This window comes from Falco naumanni, chromosome 1 (assembly GCF_017639655.2).
Source record: "Falco naumanni isolate bFalNau1 chromosome 1, bFalNau1.pat, whole genome shotgun sequence".
NCBI classification, from domain to species: domain Eukaryota; kingdom Metazoa; phylum Chordata; class Aves; order Falconiformes; family Falconidae; genus Falco; species Falco naumanni.
The window spans coordinates 75,792,190-75,810,813 of record NC_054054.1 but is presented as its reverse complement, the minus strand read 5'-3'; the positions used below and the strand labels follow the sequence as shown (position 1 = coordinate 75,810,813).

At 47.8% G+C, this 18,624-nt stretch overlaps 1 protein-coding gene across 2 annotated transcripts; it reads left to right on the top strand.

Moving 5' to 3' along the window:
- Positions 1-904: 904 nt before the first annotated feature.
- REST (RE1 silencing transcription factor) lies at positions 905-17,377 on the top strand. 2 transcript variants are annotated; one of them, XM_040599755.1, is made up of 4 exons: positions 905-947; positions 2,236-3,146; positions 8,654-8,737; positions 11,814-17,377. In XM_040599755.1, the coding sequence occupies exons 2-4, from the start codon at positions 2,246-2,248 to the stop codon at positions 13,514-13,516; spliced, it is 2,688 nt and encodes an 895-aa protein (XP_040455689.1). In that variant the 5' UTR covers positions 905-947; positions 2,236-2,245; the 3' UTR covers positions 13,517-17,377. The 2 variants fall into 2 exon arrangements, with proteins under 2 accessions (XP_040455689.1, XP_040455679.1); XM_040599745.1 differs by lacking the exon at positions 905-947 and having other exon boundaries at positions 1,615-3,146.
- The last annotated feature ends 1,247 nt before the right edge of the window (positions 17,378-18,624 follow it).

Here is an 18,624-nt window from a genome sequence, read left to right as displayed (position 1 = left end):
AAACTCTCCTGTGCTTTCCCCGGCCCCGGAGAGCTTTCCCCGCCCAGGGAGGCCACCCGTGTGCTGCCCGCGGCCCGGTGCAAGGCTGGCTTCAAGCTGCCCGACGGGACAAGGAGGGTTCGGTTTCCGTGCACTTCCCGGTGGTGCCGGTTCGTTAAGCACCGGGCTCCCGCCGAAAGGCTCCGGAGCTCCCGTCGGCTCAGCCTGAGGAAACTCAGGCCCAGCGGGACTCTTCAGACCCCGGCGCGGGCCCGGGAGGGGAAAGCACCACCCGGGCGCCGGGGTTCCCCAATGGGGACCGGAGCCTCCCGGCGCGCCGGCCGCTTTCCTGGCGCGCCCCGCTGCAGGGACCCGCCGCCCCGGGTCTCCTTCCCGGTTTCGGAACAAAGAGGCGGGCCCCGCCGCGGGGGAGCTCCGGGGGAGGCCCGCGGCCCCACGGCCGCCCCGCGCTGCCAGGGCCGCGGCCCGCCCGGGCGGAGCGGGGTGGGGGCGGCGCCGGGGGCAGCACCTGGCGCGGCCGCCCGGCCCTGCCCGCCCCGCGCCGGACAAAGGCGGCCGCGGTCAGCCCGCCGCGATCGGCCCCGGGGACGAACCGGCACCGCGGGCAGGGGCCGCCACCGGCACCTCAGGGGGTGGGGGCTTCCCCCGTGTGACCCCGCGGCCCGCCCCGCTCCCGGGTCACCCGATCGGCCCCGGCCCAGCCCGCGCCAGGCCCCCGCGCCCCCTCCCTCCCTGGCGAAGGCCGGGGGCGGGGCGGGGCGCGCGGCGCCGGTGGGGGCGGGCGGGGCGGGGCGGTGCCGCCGCTGCGCGCTGTGTGCTGGAATGCGCGGCGCCTCCCGCCGCGCCGCCGCCGCCAGCAGCGCCTCCCCGCCTCGCGCGCGCCCGGCCCCGCGCGCCCCGCCCCGCGCCCCGCAGCAGCCGCGCGGCCGGGCGGCCCCGCGCCGCCGGTGAGTGCGGCGGGGCCCGGCGGGACCCGGGCCCGCGGGAGGGGGGAGCTGGGCCGGGCCGGGCCGGGCCGGGCGAGAGGCGCTGTCCAGGGCTGATCTGCGGCCGGCGGGCGGGCGGGCGGGCGGGGGTGGCCGGGCCCGGCGGGGCGGGCCGGGCCGCGCCGCGGGGGGATCAGCACCACGGCTAAGGAGCCGTGGCCGCCGCCTGCCGTCGTGCCGGCCGCGGGGGCGCTCGCCGGGCCTCGCCGCCGCCGGAAGGCGATGCCGCCGCCGCCGCCGCCGGCCGGGCCGGGCCGGGCCGGGCGCAGCCCCAGGCCTCGGGCCCGGGCGGAGGCCCGGGGCGCCGCTCGCCCTCCCGCCGCCGGGCACCGGGTGGGCGCGGCCGCGGTGACCTTGCCGGTACCGAGCCGCTTCCCCCCGCGCCGCGCCCCGGCCCCGGGGCCGCTGCCCTGCCCTGCCCTGCCCGCCGCGGGGGGGAGGAGGAAGCCGAGCCCGTGCCTCTCCTCCCGGCCCCGGGGCGGGCGGCAGGGGGAGCGGCGGGCCGGTCGTGCCCGGCCAGGCCCCCCGGCGGCGGCGGCGGCGGCGGGCGGGCCGGGGGCGGCGCGGGGAGGGCTGCTTTGTGTGGGCAGGCAGAAAATGGCCGCATGCCTGGCAGGGAGGGCGGCGGCGGCGGCGGGGGCATGGCCCGGCCCGGCTCCCCCGGCCGCCTCCCCCGGCGGATGTGCGCCGGGGCCGCGGGGGGGGGAGCGGGCGGCGGCCGTGCCGGGCCGCCCCCTTTTGTTGGCGGCCTTGGGCCCGGCGGGGTCCCTCGGCGGTCGGGGGGGGGCCCTCGGGGGGGCTCGACGGCCTCAGCACCCACCCGCGGGCGCCTGCGCCGCTCCCGGTGTCCGACATGGCGGGCCCCGCGGGAGCTGCTGGGTCCCGGCCGCCCCGTGGGAGCGGGTAGCGCTGCCGGGCGGCCCGGAGCCCGGCCGGGGCCCTGCGGGACCAGGGACGTGGGGTCCCGCTGTCAGCGCCCCCCCACCTGGCCTCCGCACGGCGGGGCCCTGCACCCCTCGTCGGGCGGAACTGGACAGCCCTTGTGGGGGAGGAACGGGACCCCCCCGCCCCCCCGATGCCGAGCGTGGCCTGTGGGAGCGGGGAGGACCCGGCCCCGCGTTCTGCCTCTGCCGGCCCGGTGCCTCGGCCCGGAGGTCTCGTTTTCTGGTGTTACCTGGAGGGCAGCAAGCAGAGGGGGCTTCTCTGTCACACTGGGGTACTTACCGGTGCGCCTTTTCTCTTCCAACAGAGTTCCTGCCATGGCAACTCAAGTGCTGGGACAGTCTGGTGGCAACAGCCTCTTTCCTGGCAGCGCTAATATCGGCATGGCGTTGTCCAATGACATGTATGACTTACACGACCTTTCCAAAGCTGAGCTGGCAGCTCCTCAGCTTATTATGTTGGCAAATGTGGCCTTGACAGGAGAAGTCAATGGCAACTGCTGCGATTACCTGGTTGGGGAAGAGAGACAAATGGCAGAACTGACAACGGTAGGGGACAGCAACTTCTCAGACAGCGATGGAGAGGGTATGGAAGATACCCAGGCTGCGGAGAGTGACCGCGAGGCACCTGAAAACGTGGAATTAAGCTCTCTTGACGTTCCTTGTGCAGAAACCCAAAGTCCAGCTGTTTGCCCCCCTCCTAAGGCTCCCAGTGTGGACAAAGATGTCTCACTGGAAGTGCTGGGTACTCCAGAAAGCACAGAGGACAAGTGTAAGAGCTTGAAGAGCAAGCCGTTTCGTTGTAAGCCTTGCCAGTATGAGGCAGAGTCTGAAGAAGAGTTTGTGCATCATATCAGGGTTCACAGTGCTAAGAAATTCTTTGTGGAAGAAAACGCAGAAAAGCAAGCCCAGGTGAAGGAGTCTGATTCTTGCACTGCAGAAGAAGTGGATTTCTCTAAGGGCCCAATCCGTTGTGACCGTTGTGGCTATAACACTAACAGATATGATCACTATCTGGCTCACTTGAAGCACCACAACAAAGCAGGGGAAAATGAGAGAGTCTACAAGTGTACCATATGCACTTACACTACCGTCAGTGAATATCACTGGAAGAAACATCTAAGAAATCATTTTCCCAGGAAAGTGTATACCTGCTCACAATGCTCCTATTTTTCAGACAGGAAAAACAATTATATTCAACATATTCGAACTCACACAGGTAAGTCTTTTAATCTTCTTTGATTTAAGCGTGGTAAAGAGTACTGAGAAACTGATAAATGAAGCAAGCCCAGAGTCATCTGTTTGCAAAGTTTGTTCCACCCCGATAAAGCTTCGTGCTCTCTCTTGGTGCTACCAGATTAATGCCTTGTGGAAGTGTGGATTTGGTTTGAGCTCCAGTCTGCAGTCTTTGAGGACTGAGAAAATCTCTCCGTGTCAGGGGCCCAAGAGGAGATGAAGAGCATCCCGTTTAGTAATTTTAAGCCAGTTTTTTGAAGGGGGCATGACAAAGCGTGCCTGTGATGATTGTCAGGGTTGACAACACAAAAGCCCAACGCATTGTAAAAACAAAACAGGCAGGTTGACAAAAGGCGCCTGAATCCCATGGGTAGTTTTGGAAATGGTATGTTCAGACTGAGCTGAAACTCTACTAAGCTGTAATTACAGAGAAGGAAGAGCTGATACACAGACTGAAAGGAGCCCTCCACCATCTACAAAGTCAGAATAGGAGTTGAATAGTGTTGCCAGTGAATTAATTCCTCTTAATGTACAGGGGCCCCATTTTTTCTAAGGTCTGCATCAGTGCAGTAGCCAGAAGTAGACACATAACTTTTGTTGGCCTATAGGAAGCCCTCGAGGGAGTCTTTGGCCTGATTTCCTGTCTTCTGCTAACACCGGTTTGTAATCTCAGGGGGAAGCGTGAGGCCCCCTTCTACTCTGGTTTATACCAAGCAGAGTTGGAGTCGGCGGACCTCCAGTGTTGTTGCCGTCTGGCGAGCTGGGGCCACAGCTGGTTTAGGAAGTACCTTGCTTTGTATCAGAGCCTCGCCAGCCTCTCACGTGGGGAGTCCTGGAGCATACCCAAACTTGAGACTCCTCTCTAGAAGAAGATTTAGTAGCCACCTCACCTCTTCAGGTGGTGAGGTGCACTTGCTTTGCCTCCTGACCCCTTTTGTGGAAGCTGGAGGGCAGTTCAAACCTTTCTTGCAACTTCTCAGAAGCTTTTTATTTCCACCTTGTTGAGGCTTTCTGAGGAGAGCTCAGACTTGCCAACCATCTTCTAGCGTGCTGACCTGGCCCGGTTCCTCTTTATTGTAGGCTGTGCTGGCTGAGCGAAACACTGGGGAATTTCTCCTTTGAAGTCATGTTTTGTCACAGCAGTGACATGAATGGTTTGGAGGCTTCAGTTCGGTTGTCTGCAGCTGTCTGGAAGGGGAGGGCAGCACTCGGGCCGCCTCAGGGCTGGGCTTGAGCTCAAGTGTGCAGAAGTTTGTGTTCGTCAGCATGCTTTGGTATCTGCTTTGACGGGGTTGGGAGGGTCTGCTGGGATTTTTAGTGCGTTAAGACATACTTTTTTCTCTTGACAATAGCCACGTTTAGAGAATACCATCCATTTAAAAATCAGTCCTGTCTAAATACTTTCCCCCCAAACAAGTAAACGAAGATTATTGTGAGAGATGTTAGGAAAATGGTGTGGTTTATATCCTCTGGTTTGTTTTCTTTGTTTGTATTGTGGGAGATAACAGGAAAGAGACCAGGTAAAACTGACAAAATTACAGGAGGAAACCCTAAATAAATCTTACGGGGAACTCTTGGCCAAATGTAAGCCTGTCCTGTGGTGCCTGTCTGTTTTACATTTGTCTCGACTTCAAATTCATCCCTGCTTGTGTTTGTACACGGCTTTAGGTTCCCCCTCTGATCTCTGGAAGTTCTTGTTGAGTTTTACAGGAACTAACCATAAAAGCATGTTTGCTGAGGAAGTACTCTGTTATCACTGCATTTCACCAATTTACCAGGGAACTGTATTAAAATTAAAAAAAAAAATTTCAACCAAGTTAAATTATGTGGGATATTGTTCAGTTCCTCTTTTCTCCTTTAAAAATAGTGGTGCCATCGAGGTTTCTTGTTCTTTGGTTTGCCACGTCTTTGCATTATTTTAATTAAGATGAAATGAGTGATTATGATTTCAGCATTCTTTAGTCTACCCTGGTAGTTGTTTCTTTGCTAGCTCTTAACTAAAAATAAGATCTTTTAGCCAGTTCTCACTTGATAAAAATCTTTCATGTATGTTAGTAGACTGATTTAGGAGTGTGCCTTGTTTCCCAGTAACACTAATTTTGTGGAGAAGAGCTAAGGGAAGAGTATTAGAAGAATGAATAAGCTACAGGCAGTTATGTTTATATGCCAGGCTCAAAGTTTCTCATGGTATTAATGTGTAATCGATTGCCTTAAAAAAACACAAACAAATCCACAATACACAACCCCCCCCAACAATCTTCTAAAAAAACAAAAAAAAAACCACCCACAGATTTTATAGTCAAAAGTATTCGCAGACTGTTAATATAACAGTACTGAATTTTATAAAACCTGAGTGATTCTAAAATATCTTTGGATTATAGTTTTCATTTAAATCTTAAGAAAAATATTTGTTGGAGAAGGAAGGGGTCATACATACTTAATTTTCTTCCTATGTTATGGGTTCAGAATGTTAAGAAGAAAGCTGGAATTGTTTATTTGGTTTCCTGATTGCCAATAGGTGAAATAATTTTGGATAGATGCTTGTATTTCTCTCCTATTTTTTGTACTTCACCTGACTTTCTCTCTGTGGGAAAACCCCTCCTTGGAGATAATTGGTTTCTGCCGTGTTTGAGCTATCCATTTTTCTGAAACACTGACTGTACAGAGTACAGTTTCACAGGATCAAATGCTCTGCTGCTGCTGGAGAAAGGCATTCTCAGTTTCCTCCCCGTATCCTGGGACTGGTTGATTCAGCTCACTAAAATGGCAGTAAAATACTCCTTTCCTCTTCCTCAGGTTGATTTGTCTGCTGGTTAGTGAGCTGAATCGACTAAGGACACATACAGATGCCAGAGCTTGCGGCCAGGGGCAGGGAGGGAGGGTTGCATGCTAGTACCTTGCTTGGTGGGAGAAATACCTATCCTCTGCCTGTTCGGGACCACAGGAAGGCAGGCAGAAGTTACCTGCTTTCCTGCTGTTTGCATCCCTGTTGGCAAACAGGTGATTGTGAACCCGCCCTGTCATGGAAGATAACCTTGTGCCTGTGGCAGGCTGCTGACAAATATGGGGGACCTTGGGCAGGGGTGGTTTCAGGACCCTGCAGCTGGTCATGAGCTTGTCAGCTGGGAAAGCTACATCTGGAAGAGCCTGTGTGCTGCCCAGGAGGGGGTGGCTGCAGATGTGCAGGGCTGGTGGGGCAGAAAGATCTGTCCTTGTGGCAGGGACAGATCTACCTGGACTTGTTTGTGCTCATTAGATACGTTAGACCAAGATTTGACTTGATTTACCCTATCATCCACACTGCTGATCCTGGAACTGTACTATATGCAGGACAGTGCAGCATTGTTCTCTATTTTTTTCCAATTTATTTGTTAGAAGCAATTTCTAGAAAACGTCTTATTTACATAGCCCTACAGATGATTTTTCAATTACATCTACTTCAGGCAGTCACAGGGTGTTCAGTGCCTAGCTTTGGGCTGTCTTTTTTTGGTTGTCATAGGGGATCTTTCTTGCTTGTCACTGTGTTGGAAGTCTGGTGGAAGCAGTTTAATTTCAAGCAGACGGAACTTTTAATGGCATTATAGAGAGATGATCTTAAACTTGTTCACTGGTGTCAGTCTGCCTGTTCACTTGCATAGAGTTAAGTGCCTGCTTAAGCTTTTGCTAGGTTGGGGCTTATTGAAGTGTCTTGTGGAGAGGTTTTTTTGGTGGCTTGTTTGCATATAATGAGCTTGTAAAATTACAATAAAAATCCTTTGGGGAATAGCATTTTATAAAACAGCCCTTACAATGTAGTCAGGCATTTAATTCTCAAGGGGCAAAAACACATTTTGAATTAATTGCATTCATCATACTTTAAATCTAGTACATTTTGTTGCTGTGCCCTATATAAAATACCTGAAAGAAAGCCTTTTCCACATTCCTGAGATTTTAGGTAACTTTAAAGACAGGAAATTTCAGGTAATGGGAAGAAGACCTGACTGAACATTTCCAGGACCTTTGGCCGCATATTTTCAGATTGTAAGGAGTCATTTAAAAACAAAATAATTTCTTTATAACGAAAGGACTACCCTTCCCTTGTACATGACAATCTTATTATGTGCCTTGCACCAATCTTCCACCTTGTTTTAACTTGTAGGGGGGTGGGGTGGGGGATTATGGTAGTTAAGGTGAATTTACCTTTAAACTGCTGATCTAATCAAGAACAGTAGTCTAAATGTTTGATGGGAGGAAGAAACGTGGGATTAGTCTGCACTGCAAAGACCACTTCTACTTCTGTTTTGGCAAGGGCCAGCAGTGGAGCCTCCCATCACACATTGGTAGATGAAGGTCTGTGCTGCTGCAGATAGAGCTATGGAAAGTGAACAAGTAGCCAGTGTGCAGGGCTTTTGCTGACATCCAGGACTCGGTGATTTGGAGAGCATTTGGTTGTGTGCTTCAACTGATGCAGCAAAATGCTGTAGTGTAATTCTAACTGTGATTGGAATAAATATTACAGCTGAGTAACTTATTTTTCCCTTCCCAGCTTCACTCCTCTCTTCTGTTGGGAGTATCCACCTGAGGCTAACAAGTGTTTTTACAACTTGCAGTGGAGACAAGGCCACCTAGATCTCTCAGCTGTGCTAGCAGTTTGGGGCAAACACCCCTGGTACTTACCTGGACCTGCCTAACAGATAGTAATTCTAAAACTGTCTGCCTTTATTTGGGGCTTGTCTTCACTTGAAAAGGATTTTCAAGTGTCATTGTACACTGAGAGTTACGCAAGCTAACTGTCCCTTGTGGAGACCTAATTTATGACAGGTTAGTTTCCATTAGTTCTCCAGAAACAATAACTCTGCAGGCGGAGGGATTTGAGTCGTCAAAATAAGTGTTGCTGCTACACTTGAACTTTTGCTAGCAGCATTGTTTCACTGAGCAGGGCATCATGCTTTTCCATGCTCCAAGCTAATTTTACTCTGCCAATAAAACTTTGGAGGGAGAGACCTAGTCTCTATCTGCACTTGTGTTCTGGCAAATGCAGGTCCATGCTGAGTGGATGGTTGCTCCTATCTTAATCCAGATGAAACATGGAGTTTCAGTTAAGGTGTTACATGAAGCAAGAACATACCTGGTTTCTTACCGGGTCTGTATCTTTTGTGCATCTTTTGAGTGCTGGGAGAAAATACTGTAGGAAAGTCAGTTCTGTTGGTTTAGGGCTTCCTAAAGGTGGCTGTCCTCATCACCTTTTGGCTGAGGTTACTGTCTGACCCCAGATGGACATGAGGCTGTGCCTCTCTTATGTTCTTCTTCTTCACTATCCTCGTTCACGCGGGAAGACAACGTTGCACTGGTCCAGCTCAGGCATATGCTTCTTGCTGTGTCCCTTTGGTGAGAGATGATGTCCCCTCAAATACAGCTTGGGGAGCTGTCACAGCCTCATGTGTATGGCTCAGTAACCAAGTTCGGGGATCGGCTGTGTTTCAGTAACTAATTTGCTGTTTGTTTTTGCAGGAGAGCGACCCTATCAATGTGCGATGTGTCCTTATTCCAGCTCTCAGAAGACCCATTTAACCAGGCACATGCGCACCCACTCAGGTTGGTAAGGGGCGGCAGCAGCATGACTCGGGGAAAAAGGGGGTGGTTTGCAGAATCACAGCATGGTTGGAGTTGGAAGGGATCTCTGGAGGTCATCGGGTTCAGCCCTGCCTGCTCAAGCAGGGACACCTAGAGCAGGCTGCCCAGTTCCCTGTGAGATATCTCATCCAGTACAATCTGAGCTTTAGCTCCTATTTTAACATGGAAGATTGTCTTTACCTGCTAAGGAAATGCTAAGTGTCTGTAATAAAAGTGATATCTTTTTCTTTCCTTTTTACTTTCCAAGGTGTATTCTGAGGTTCACAGGGCTGCCCTAGTAGTCCTAGTAATCTAGTAGAAAATATAACATTGTGATGATATAGGAGCAGATTCTTGTCTTCTGTCTGCTGCCATCACTCTGCTCAAATCAGTGAAGCTGGGAAAATTTTGAGCAGCTGAGAGTGTCCTCTGTGATGTTTGTGATTTCATCTCAGCTGGGGTTCTGAGGGAACCTTAGCTTTTGCTTAGTATTACAGAAAGATGTAAAATAGTGTCTGCTTATGGCAAGGAGGCACAGAGGAGAAAAAGCAAACCCAGAGGGTGTTCACAAGTGACTCAGTCTTGTGGCATTAAAAGACAAATTGGCAATTTTCACTAGCCTTTATTCCCCCTTACTGGTCGTAAGCTCTGGTGTTACAAACATCTGCTCTCACTCTCTCGCAAATCTCTTGTAGAATAAATTAATAGCATTTTTGTGAGTTGTAAGAGCACAGGCATGCCAGACACAAGTACCATTGTCCTTTGTGACCCTTGCAGGGGAGTTCAGGTAGATCTCAGCCTGTGCTTTTGGTTTGCTAATATCTGAATTGACCAGACCTAGGTGAATTCCTAATCCCAGGAAACAGTAGTGAAAGTCTCCTGAGCAGTAATTGTTTCAGTTTCAACAGATGAGGCTTTTAATTGAAACCAGAAGGCAGGCAGTTTTAACTATAGTGGAGGCAGGGTTTGGACCGATTAAAAATAGCCAGCTTTAAAATGACATGACAGTATTCTCGTTTGAGAATTTTGTGAATGAAGTATTCTGCTTCCAGAAACAAAAATAATTTTTCACTGAACCTCTGGGCTAAATGTGAATTTGTAAATGGTTTTGTCACTACTGAGCCTGGAAACCATTTCATGAACATCTTACTCTCCCCTTTTCTGTGCAATGAAGTCTCAAAGCCAAAGCATATGAGTAGTGGGATCTGCCCTTGGCCCTTGACTCAAAGGTCTGGCAGGGAGGGTGTGAGCTGTGCCGACAGAAGTGGGAGTGCACTCTTGCTATCAGGGGTGTTTTATTAATAGCTATCGTAACTTCTGTTGCATGTCTTGCTGCATTGTCCAGGCAGCTGAACCTTTTCTGTGGCAATTTCTGGACTTCTGCACTTTACAGGCTGGCCTTTTAAGGCAAACTGGTGCTGGAGCTTTCTTCAAATGTCAGACAGTGAACAACAGTGGCTTAGAGCCTAATTCACAGCTGTATTGCTACATGTCCTTTCCACTTGTGCAACAAAACGCCTGGATTTAGTAGAAGTGATGGACAGAAACTCTTCATGTAGAACCTTTGAGTTACCCTGTTGCATCTACCTCTGAATGCTCTGTGCCGTTAGAACAGCTTGTTCGTGTGTATGTAAGAGAGGCTGTTCCTGTTGTCCTCATGCTGTTGATAAAGGTCCGTACTTGCGAGAAGGATGAGCAGTGAAGTACATCAAGCTTTAACTTGTGAAAAATGTCACCAGCAAGTGGGTGGGAAAAGGAAGGAAGGAAAGAACATAGGCTGAAGGTAATAGGGAATCGGAGTAACCCTTCTTGAAACAATAAAGAGATGCTGCAGGCAGATGTGAAATGAGCTAGAGTCTTAAGCAAGTGTCCCCATTCCTTCCTGCCAGGAAGGCAGCAGGAATTACAGAGTTTGTGAGGGCATTGCAGATCAGCAATGTGGCTAACGCTGGCTAACACAAACAGACAATGCAGGCACAGTGATTTCATCTTCACTGCTAGCTGCTCTGGTCTCCTGAGTCATGCTGCAGAGGAGCAGCATGAGTACGGGCCGTGTCGGAGCAGTGGGTTGCAGGGCTGGGATAAGTACCTTTGTGCTGTGAACAGAAGGGGCTGGAGTCAATTTTCAGTGTACTTGGGAAGTGGCACGCATTAGTTCTGCAGGTCAGTTTTGAGATGCTGGTTCAGAGCTCAGGAGCATCCCAAATTCCTCAACTGAATCTGCGCATGCACAGATGTTCTCAAGGTATTTCTGGACTTGAGTTGTTGGGCTGGAAGTGTTTTTCCTATTTGCTTTGATGTGTAAATGAAAAGCCACTTCTGCTGCAGCAGCATGTACTAAGCAGAACATGTCAGGAACACTTCTGCAAGAGTCATTGCGCAGCTGTAAATGCAGATGTCAGTAGTAACATGATGGCTTTGGACTGCATCTGGCTGTCTTGCCAAGAGTAGCCTGCAACCAGTATGTCATGTGTTTGAGACATTATAAGAGTGAATTGAATTATCAGAGGTAAAGATCATCTGAGCAGTGTGCCCTTTTCACATGCTTTGGTATTAGCTAGCTTCTTTTCCCTCATTTCCTTTTCAATGCAAACTTGAAGTATGCTAAATCTGTGTAAAGTTGGACTTTTTTGAAACGTTTGTGTGAAACTGCTATTCATCAAATGTTACATTTCCATTTTTCTACAATGCATTCAATGGACCAGTTGGGTATGGATTCCATTTGCTAATATTACTGTAGAGAGATCTCTGCCGGTATGTATGCATAGCCAGAACCTGTGACGTTGTTACTGCTTGTTTGGTTTTGGACCCCTTTCCTCCCACCCCTCACCCCTTCTCTCTTTTTTGTATTTTGTTCTTAGTGTCTTGTGAATGTGTTTGTGACTTGTGGATTTCTTATGTTGACTTCACCTAATTTTAAAGGCGCATGGATAATTTTTTTTTTTTCCTTTTTGAGTTTCATATTTCTGTATCTGTATTAGCGGGAAGTGATTGCCCCACCCACCCGCCCCCCATGCTTAATAATCACCGTCATTCCCTTCCGCCCTTCCTTCCTTAGGTGAGAAGCCGTTCAAATGTGATCAGTGCAGCTATGTGGCCTCAAACCAGCACGAAGTAACTCGTCACGCAAGGCAGGTTCACAATGGGCCGAAGCCTCTGACTTGCCCACACTGTGACTACAAAACAGCTGACCGCAGCAATTTCAAAAAGCATGTCGAGCTCCACATCAATCCGCGCCAGTTTCTCTGTCCTGTATGTGATTACGCAGCATCTAAAAAATGTAACCTGCAGTATCACATCAAATCCAGGCATCCCGATTGTTCTGACATCACCATGGATGTTTCAAAGGTGAAGCTACGGACTAAAAAGAGCGAAGCTGACTTTTCTGAGAGCATTAATGACAAAGCAGAGAAGGAACAAACAAAAGGTGATTCAGCCGCAAAGAAAACTGAGAAAATTGTGAAAGTGGAGAAAAAAGATAATCTGGCAAAGGAAAAGAAGCCGACGAGCAATGTTTCTGCAGGCCAGGTGACAACCAGAAGTCGGAAATCAGCTTCAGAAAACAAGGAGGTGGATATTAAAACTGAGAAAAGTACTGAGAAAACATGTAAAACAAAGAAGAACAAAAGAAAGGCAGAGGCTGAAGTAACCTCCTCAAGGCAAGAGCCTGCAAATGATACCTCAGCAGTAACAAAAAAGAAAAAGAAAGTGGAAGCTAAACCCAGAGACTGTCAGGAAGCTCAGAAAAGTGATGCTGTACCAGAGGAGGAGCCTAAAAAGCAAAATTCATGCCTTAAGAAAAACAGAAAAAAGAAAGCTCTGAAAAATAAGCACACTAAGAAAAGCAGTAAACCTGATCAGGAGAAGATCGAGGAAGAGGAGATGCCAGAGGAGTGTCATAGCACAGAAGAAGATGGATGTGTGAAGCCCGACACTGAGGGCAGCAACCAGAAGGAGCAAGATGCCACTGACACAGTGGCATTAAACAACGATGGTGATCATGCTCTCAAGGGGGAGAGCACCGATCCCAAAGGAAGCTGCGTACAAGACCCAGGGCAGCTTTGTCTGCCAGCTCAGGATGCAAACACAGAAGCTGAGGCAGAGGACCAAGAAATGCCTGCTGCAGCAGGAGAGAGCGAAGGCACTGTTGTTGAAAAAGAGGAGGAGAGAAAGGTAGAGAGAGGGGAAGACACTTGCTCTGAGGAATCTTCTGAGGCAGCGTCTTCTGAAAAAAGCTTGGATGTGCTCATGGATGGGGTACCAGATCTGGTGCCTGAGAAGGAGCCGGAGGAAACCTTCGTGGTAGAAACTGTGAGTAGCTCAGACCCGATGGACCTGACCAAAACGTGCCTGCCAGCGACAGAGCCAACAGGAGATGCCGTGCCAGCACCTGCGCCCCCAGAAGGGTGTACACAAAGCCCTGAGGTTGCTCTGGCCTTATCATCTCGGGATAACACAGCAGTGAGTGAATCTCAGGAAATGGATGAGGACGAGGGCATCCACAGCCACGAAGGCAGCGACATAAGTGACAACATATCAGAAGGAAGCGATGACTCGGGGTTAAACGGCGCTCGCTCTGTACAAGAGGAAACAAGTCCAAAGACGTCACAAGGAGCTGGGGACACCACAGTGGCCAGGGAGAACTATGTGTGCATTTTTTGTGACCGCTCATTTAAAAAGGAAGGTGAATACAGCAAGCACCTCAATCGCCACTTAGTCAATGTCTATTACCTTGAGAAAGCAACAAAAGGGCAGGAGTAGAAATAGCTGTGGTTTGGGGGAATCTTCTTTTGTAAGATCTTATACAGCTTAATGTACAGATACTGTAGATTTTTTTTTTTCTTTTAAGAGCAGTTTGCTTTAGTGTCTGCATTGGTTTGTTTTTTGGATTAGTTTTTTTTTTTAAGTTGAAAATATTTTTGACAACTTTTTGTGTAATTGTGAACTCATTAACTATTGGATCTCTTCATTAGAGAAGGCAGGTAGGGTGTTTGAGACTGTGTGCTGTAAAGTCAGTGTAAGCTTCTAGCTGTTAGCTTATGCAATTCTTTTATAAATTGAGTTTTAGGAAGAAGACTGTAGCTAACAGTACACAAGTTGGATGTTTGTAGGGCCATTGGCATTAGTTGCTTTTTGTTCTAGCAGCCAGCTCTTCTCTCTGTCCCCTTCTCCCCCACCACCTTTTTTTTTTTTTTAGTTCTTCTCAGTGTGTCTTGATGTTCAAAGTGTTAAACTACTTGATGGTTTTTCTACCAGGAGGATAGCTAGATAGCTTCTATTACATAAAGAGCACTTTGTAAAAGAAATCAGAGTTGGCTAGTGATGAACATAACTGTTTAAGATAATTGTAATTGTGAACGTACATTTCAGATCCCCTAAGCGTGAATGGTGAGCCAAAATCTGGGAGTAGTCCTTCCAACTTTTGATTGGAGAAACTCTGTCTTGATTAATATCTTAATGACTATGATATGTAATTGGCTTTGTTGTGGGGGAGCAAGTTTGTTATTTTTAATTTCTGCTTTTTTTTTTTTTTATTGTGCTTTAAGGGCTTAAAATATTGCACATTGTTTTTGATTTTTACCTATGCAGTTTAATCCTTTAGGAATAGCGCTTGTGCAGTACGTGTACACTTTATATATGCATGTTTGGTTTTGTTTGTGTAAGGTTTTTTTTTATTTGGAAACGTTCAGATTCGTTGCTTACCATGGGACAGTTTTCTGTGATGCTCTTTACTGCAGATTTTACTTGTTTTCCTGGGGTATTATTAGTTTTGCATGAAGTTGCTGAAATTGTGAACTGCTTGGCTATATATTTTTGACTGGCTTTAAAATTGTATAGTTTTTGAGCAAAAGGATACCAATGCAATTTCTAAACACTTTTATAGGATTTGTTTTATCATGGAAATGCCACTTCTGATATTTTGAATACACATACAGAACAATAAATTCTAATTTATAATTTGGGATCACCAGACAGGAAAATACTCTCGGTGGGAATGGTCCGTGGATTCCTCAAGCCCAGGTGACTATTTTTTTCCCCTCTCCTTTTCATTTCTGTGGTGGATGGCAGTCAACTTTCATGAGCTTAAAACAAAATAAAATAGTAGCAGGGATAGAAGTACGGTTCATCAAAATCTAACATCTCACCCACCAAAAAAACACAGATAAAGATAAATCAACTGGTAAGCAACAAACCTGGCATTAAAAACTGTAGGAATTCCTGCTCCTTATTCATTCAAGTTGTATTTAATAAAATCATCCTGCTTCCATGCAGAGAGAAACATGTAAGTGATCAGATTGTCATTTCAGGTCTACATGACATACCAGGAGTTCTTAATTCTAAACAGATTTAATTTCTGGCACACACAAACCCAAGAGAGATTGTGTACTTACTGCTTGTAGTCAACCAGTGCCAAAATGTAAACAAAATCCAAACCAGCAGGGAAAAAGCAAAACCCTCCTGTCCCATCTTACATTCTCCTGACTGTCATTAGCCGCCTTTCCAGTGGGAGCAGTTTGGGGCAGCTTCTCTGGTTGTCAGCTCCAAAGAACCAAATCTGGAGGCAGGTGTTATTTGGAGAGTGGACTTGAGGAGCTCAGTGTTTGTCAGAGCACTTTATGGCAAATACTCTCAACGTAAGCTTTGGAATAAACCCTATTCTTCTCTGCGTGTACCCGCAGCATCTTCCCCTCCGAACAACCCCACTGCCTTGAATGAATAGCGAGCAACAATACTACGTTGCTTCTGCTTTTGGGAGAGATTGGTAATAGGAGGCCAAAGATTTGAGAGGGAAGGTATCCCTCGTGGCAGAAATAAATTGTATAATGTATAGTGAGTTTTTGTTTGCTTAGATAGTGTTCAATCCTTACCTTGGCTGTGACAATCATTGTCAACTGAAGATCAAGTTGCAACTATATTTATGTTAAACATTAAGAAAATAAACCTAGTTGAATTGTTTTCCTAAACAACCAGTTGTAATAGTCTTAGATGTAATTTTTTTCTTCATAATACCGTTTCCTTTATATATAAATGTTGCCACCATTTGTGAGCGATGTGAGCAGATGCTTGATATTCCAGTACTGTGTAGAGGTTTTTATAGCTCCCTTCAGATCCTTGCAAAGAGCCTTTGCCATCCTGTGAGAGACTTCAAGGACTTCAGCTGTGTTCAAACAAACTTGTGGACTGGCCTGATAATTTTTCTGGTTTGTTTTTAAATGAAAATAATGGTGTCAACTGACTAAATCTCTCTCTGTGAGTTAAAAACAAAGATGTGGTTCTCTGAGATACTCTGCTGCAGATTTCCGTGAAGTGCTCAAAATTTCAATGCTTTATCCGACAAGAACTCTTTGAAGACAGCAGTCAGCTCCTGTTCAGCAGTGTTTCTTACCACAAGATTAGAAACTGAAAATAAATTATTAAAATATTGAGAAGAAAAGTTCATTATTTTCTATCTGAGACCCGTGAACAATGTCCTGAAATGCCTAACGGTGGTGCAGAACAGTGTTGGAATTCTCTGTTTGGTTAAGACCAAGGTTTGGGAGCATGTTATGGTAAAGCAGCAAGGATGTAATGCGTTACGTGTATCTAAAATGTTAGACATTGCTAATATTGAGTATTTGAGGGGGGATGCAGGTCAGGTAACCCACCATATACGGTGGTCTTACATTGGTATAGCTCCCTTTAAACAATGCCTTTTTTTTTTTTTTTTTTTTTTTTGTGTGTGTGTGTGTGTGTGTGGTCTTTTTCAATATTCTTAAATTATTTTGTGTTGGTTTTGCCAATGCTAGTGTTTTTGTGTTTTCTTGGCAATAATACCTGTATGAGTGTTCAACCTCCAGTATGTGGTTGGAAGGATTAGCACATGGACACCCCTACACTGACAGCCCTCTGTTGAGCAGCGCAGTGTTTTGGGCTTTTGCTGTATGAATCCATTCAAAGTCACTGCCCTGAGAAATGGTCTAGAAGTGGGTAGGTAGGCATTAATAATCCGTGGTGTTGTAATTGCTATTTCTGGATTTTGATGATCTAGTCTGGAACTTTAGTCGTTGAAAGAACAAGAATGTTTTTAACAACTGACAGGCCAGTTAAGACATGGTAACATCATTGATATCAACAGTTATAATTGATTTCAACAGATTTAATGTAGCTGAAAGGTATTAAATCGAATTCAAGAGTTTTCTTGAATGTCAGTTGTGTAGATATGTGGCGTGCGTACAATATTAACAGAATCCAAATAGCTAATGGAATTGTTTTATGTGTACATATATTCCCCACCCCTCCTAAAATTACACTAGCTAACTTTTGTAAGCTGGCATGGAAACATGTTTATGATGTTTAGTTGCACCATGTTTGATGCTTTTTCAGTGCAATACTTGTATTCTCTGAATTAAACCAAAGGTAATTTTTTTTCATGCTCTCTCTACTGTAGTGCATGACAAGTCTTTTCTACGTTTGTAATAGATGTAAAACAAGCCAGATCATACATCCTGTTTTTACCTAAAACATGTATAAGAAGTCTTTTGTTCAAAATGTAGTATAAAGTTGAACTAAATTGCATTATATTAACCCTTACAAGTGTATTTTCCTAAGCATAGTTATGATTAAATAAACTTTATTAAGGAACTTGCAGTTTCTATCTCCCACTTATTAATGGCTATGCAAACCATTTGGAACTCAAGGCAGGAGCAGCGCAAGCTCAAGACCTCCAGCCAGCACAGTCTGGTGGAGCCGGTACGTATGTGCCATGTGTGTGCACACACAGACCTGACTGCGGGCGGGATCAGCGACTCCAGAAGTAGGTTCTGCTTCAATGGACTGCATTTGTTTCCCTGTCCACTTCAGTGAGGTCGGGGCAGAAGGGGGGAGGCGCGTGCGTACAGCCAAGGTTCAAACCATAATGCCAGACCTGTTTGTGACTTGGCAGGACGGGCCCGATGGGCAGAAATGCAGCTTGATGGAAGCTGCAGAATTTAAACTTGGGGTTAATTCCATTTTATTCCTGCATCCCAAAAGGGTCTGTGGTGCTTTCTCATTTGGGGAATTATACGTCACCTGTCATCTCTACGGCTACAATACTGTATAGACTGGAAATATCTTGAGAGCTGTGGAGCCTGGTATAGCTGCAAGGGTGACTTCTCATATCTCTGCCAGCCTGGACCTTTTAGAAAACCTGAGCTGTATTAGCCCATGATGCTAACCTGCATTCTATGGCTTGGTCATTCTTCCCTCCTACTAACGCAGAACAACTCCTATTTGCCCAGGGATCAAGGTAAAGAATATTTGATGAACTTACGGAGATAATTGTACATGCAGCTGCTGCAGCTTTGAACAATTAGGGACGCTCCTGGAAGTGTAAGAATTGAGCTATTGTCTTCTCTGATTAAATGTTTCCTCATAAGCGATGCTCTCCCCACCCCCCGTCATTTTTGTCTGTCAGTGGGAATTTGGGTTTCTGACCACGCAGTTCGTCAGCAGCAAAGCGCAGGGTGTGGCGCTATGGTGGGACACAGCCTTGGAGGGCTGCAGGGTGGCAGGGGCTGTTGTCACCTGGGCAAGGGACAAGTTTGGGGTTGCTTCCCTTGAAGTCTTGTAGAGAGCATGCATGCAGTGTTTGGTAAAGCCTGTGTAAGGACGGAGCGGGGGTGGTAGCCGAGCCCACCCAGGGGCTGGGAGGGAGATGCTGTCAGCACATGGCTTGGAGGCGGCAGGGTCTGGGTACTTGGGTGCCTCCTCGCCCGTGCTGGGTGAGTTAATGATTTCAAACTGGATCGATGGAGGCAGCCCTGCCCTTTGTACCACCAGCTAGCGCTGCCCCCCACCCCCAGCAAGGTGTTCCGGGGACAAGCTCAATGAAATGAAAGAACACAGGT

Excerpts from the sequence above, each read along its gene's own strand:
- REST (XM_040599745.1), top strand. The coding sequence starts at position 1,628 with ATGGCCCGGCCCGGCTCCCCCGGCCGCCTCCCCCGGCGGATGTGCGCC. Across the intron at positions 3,147-8,653 it reads ACATATTCGAACTCACACAG|GAGAGCGACCCTATCAATGT; the intron begins GTAAGTCTTTTA and ends TTGTTTTTGCAG. Across the intron at positions 8,738-11,813 it reads GCACATGCGCACCCACTCAG|GTGAGAAGCCGTTCAAATGT; the intron begins GTTGGTAAGGGG and ends TTCCTTCCTTAG.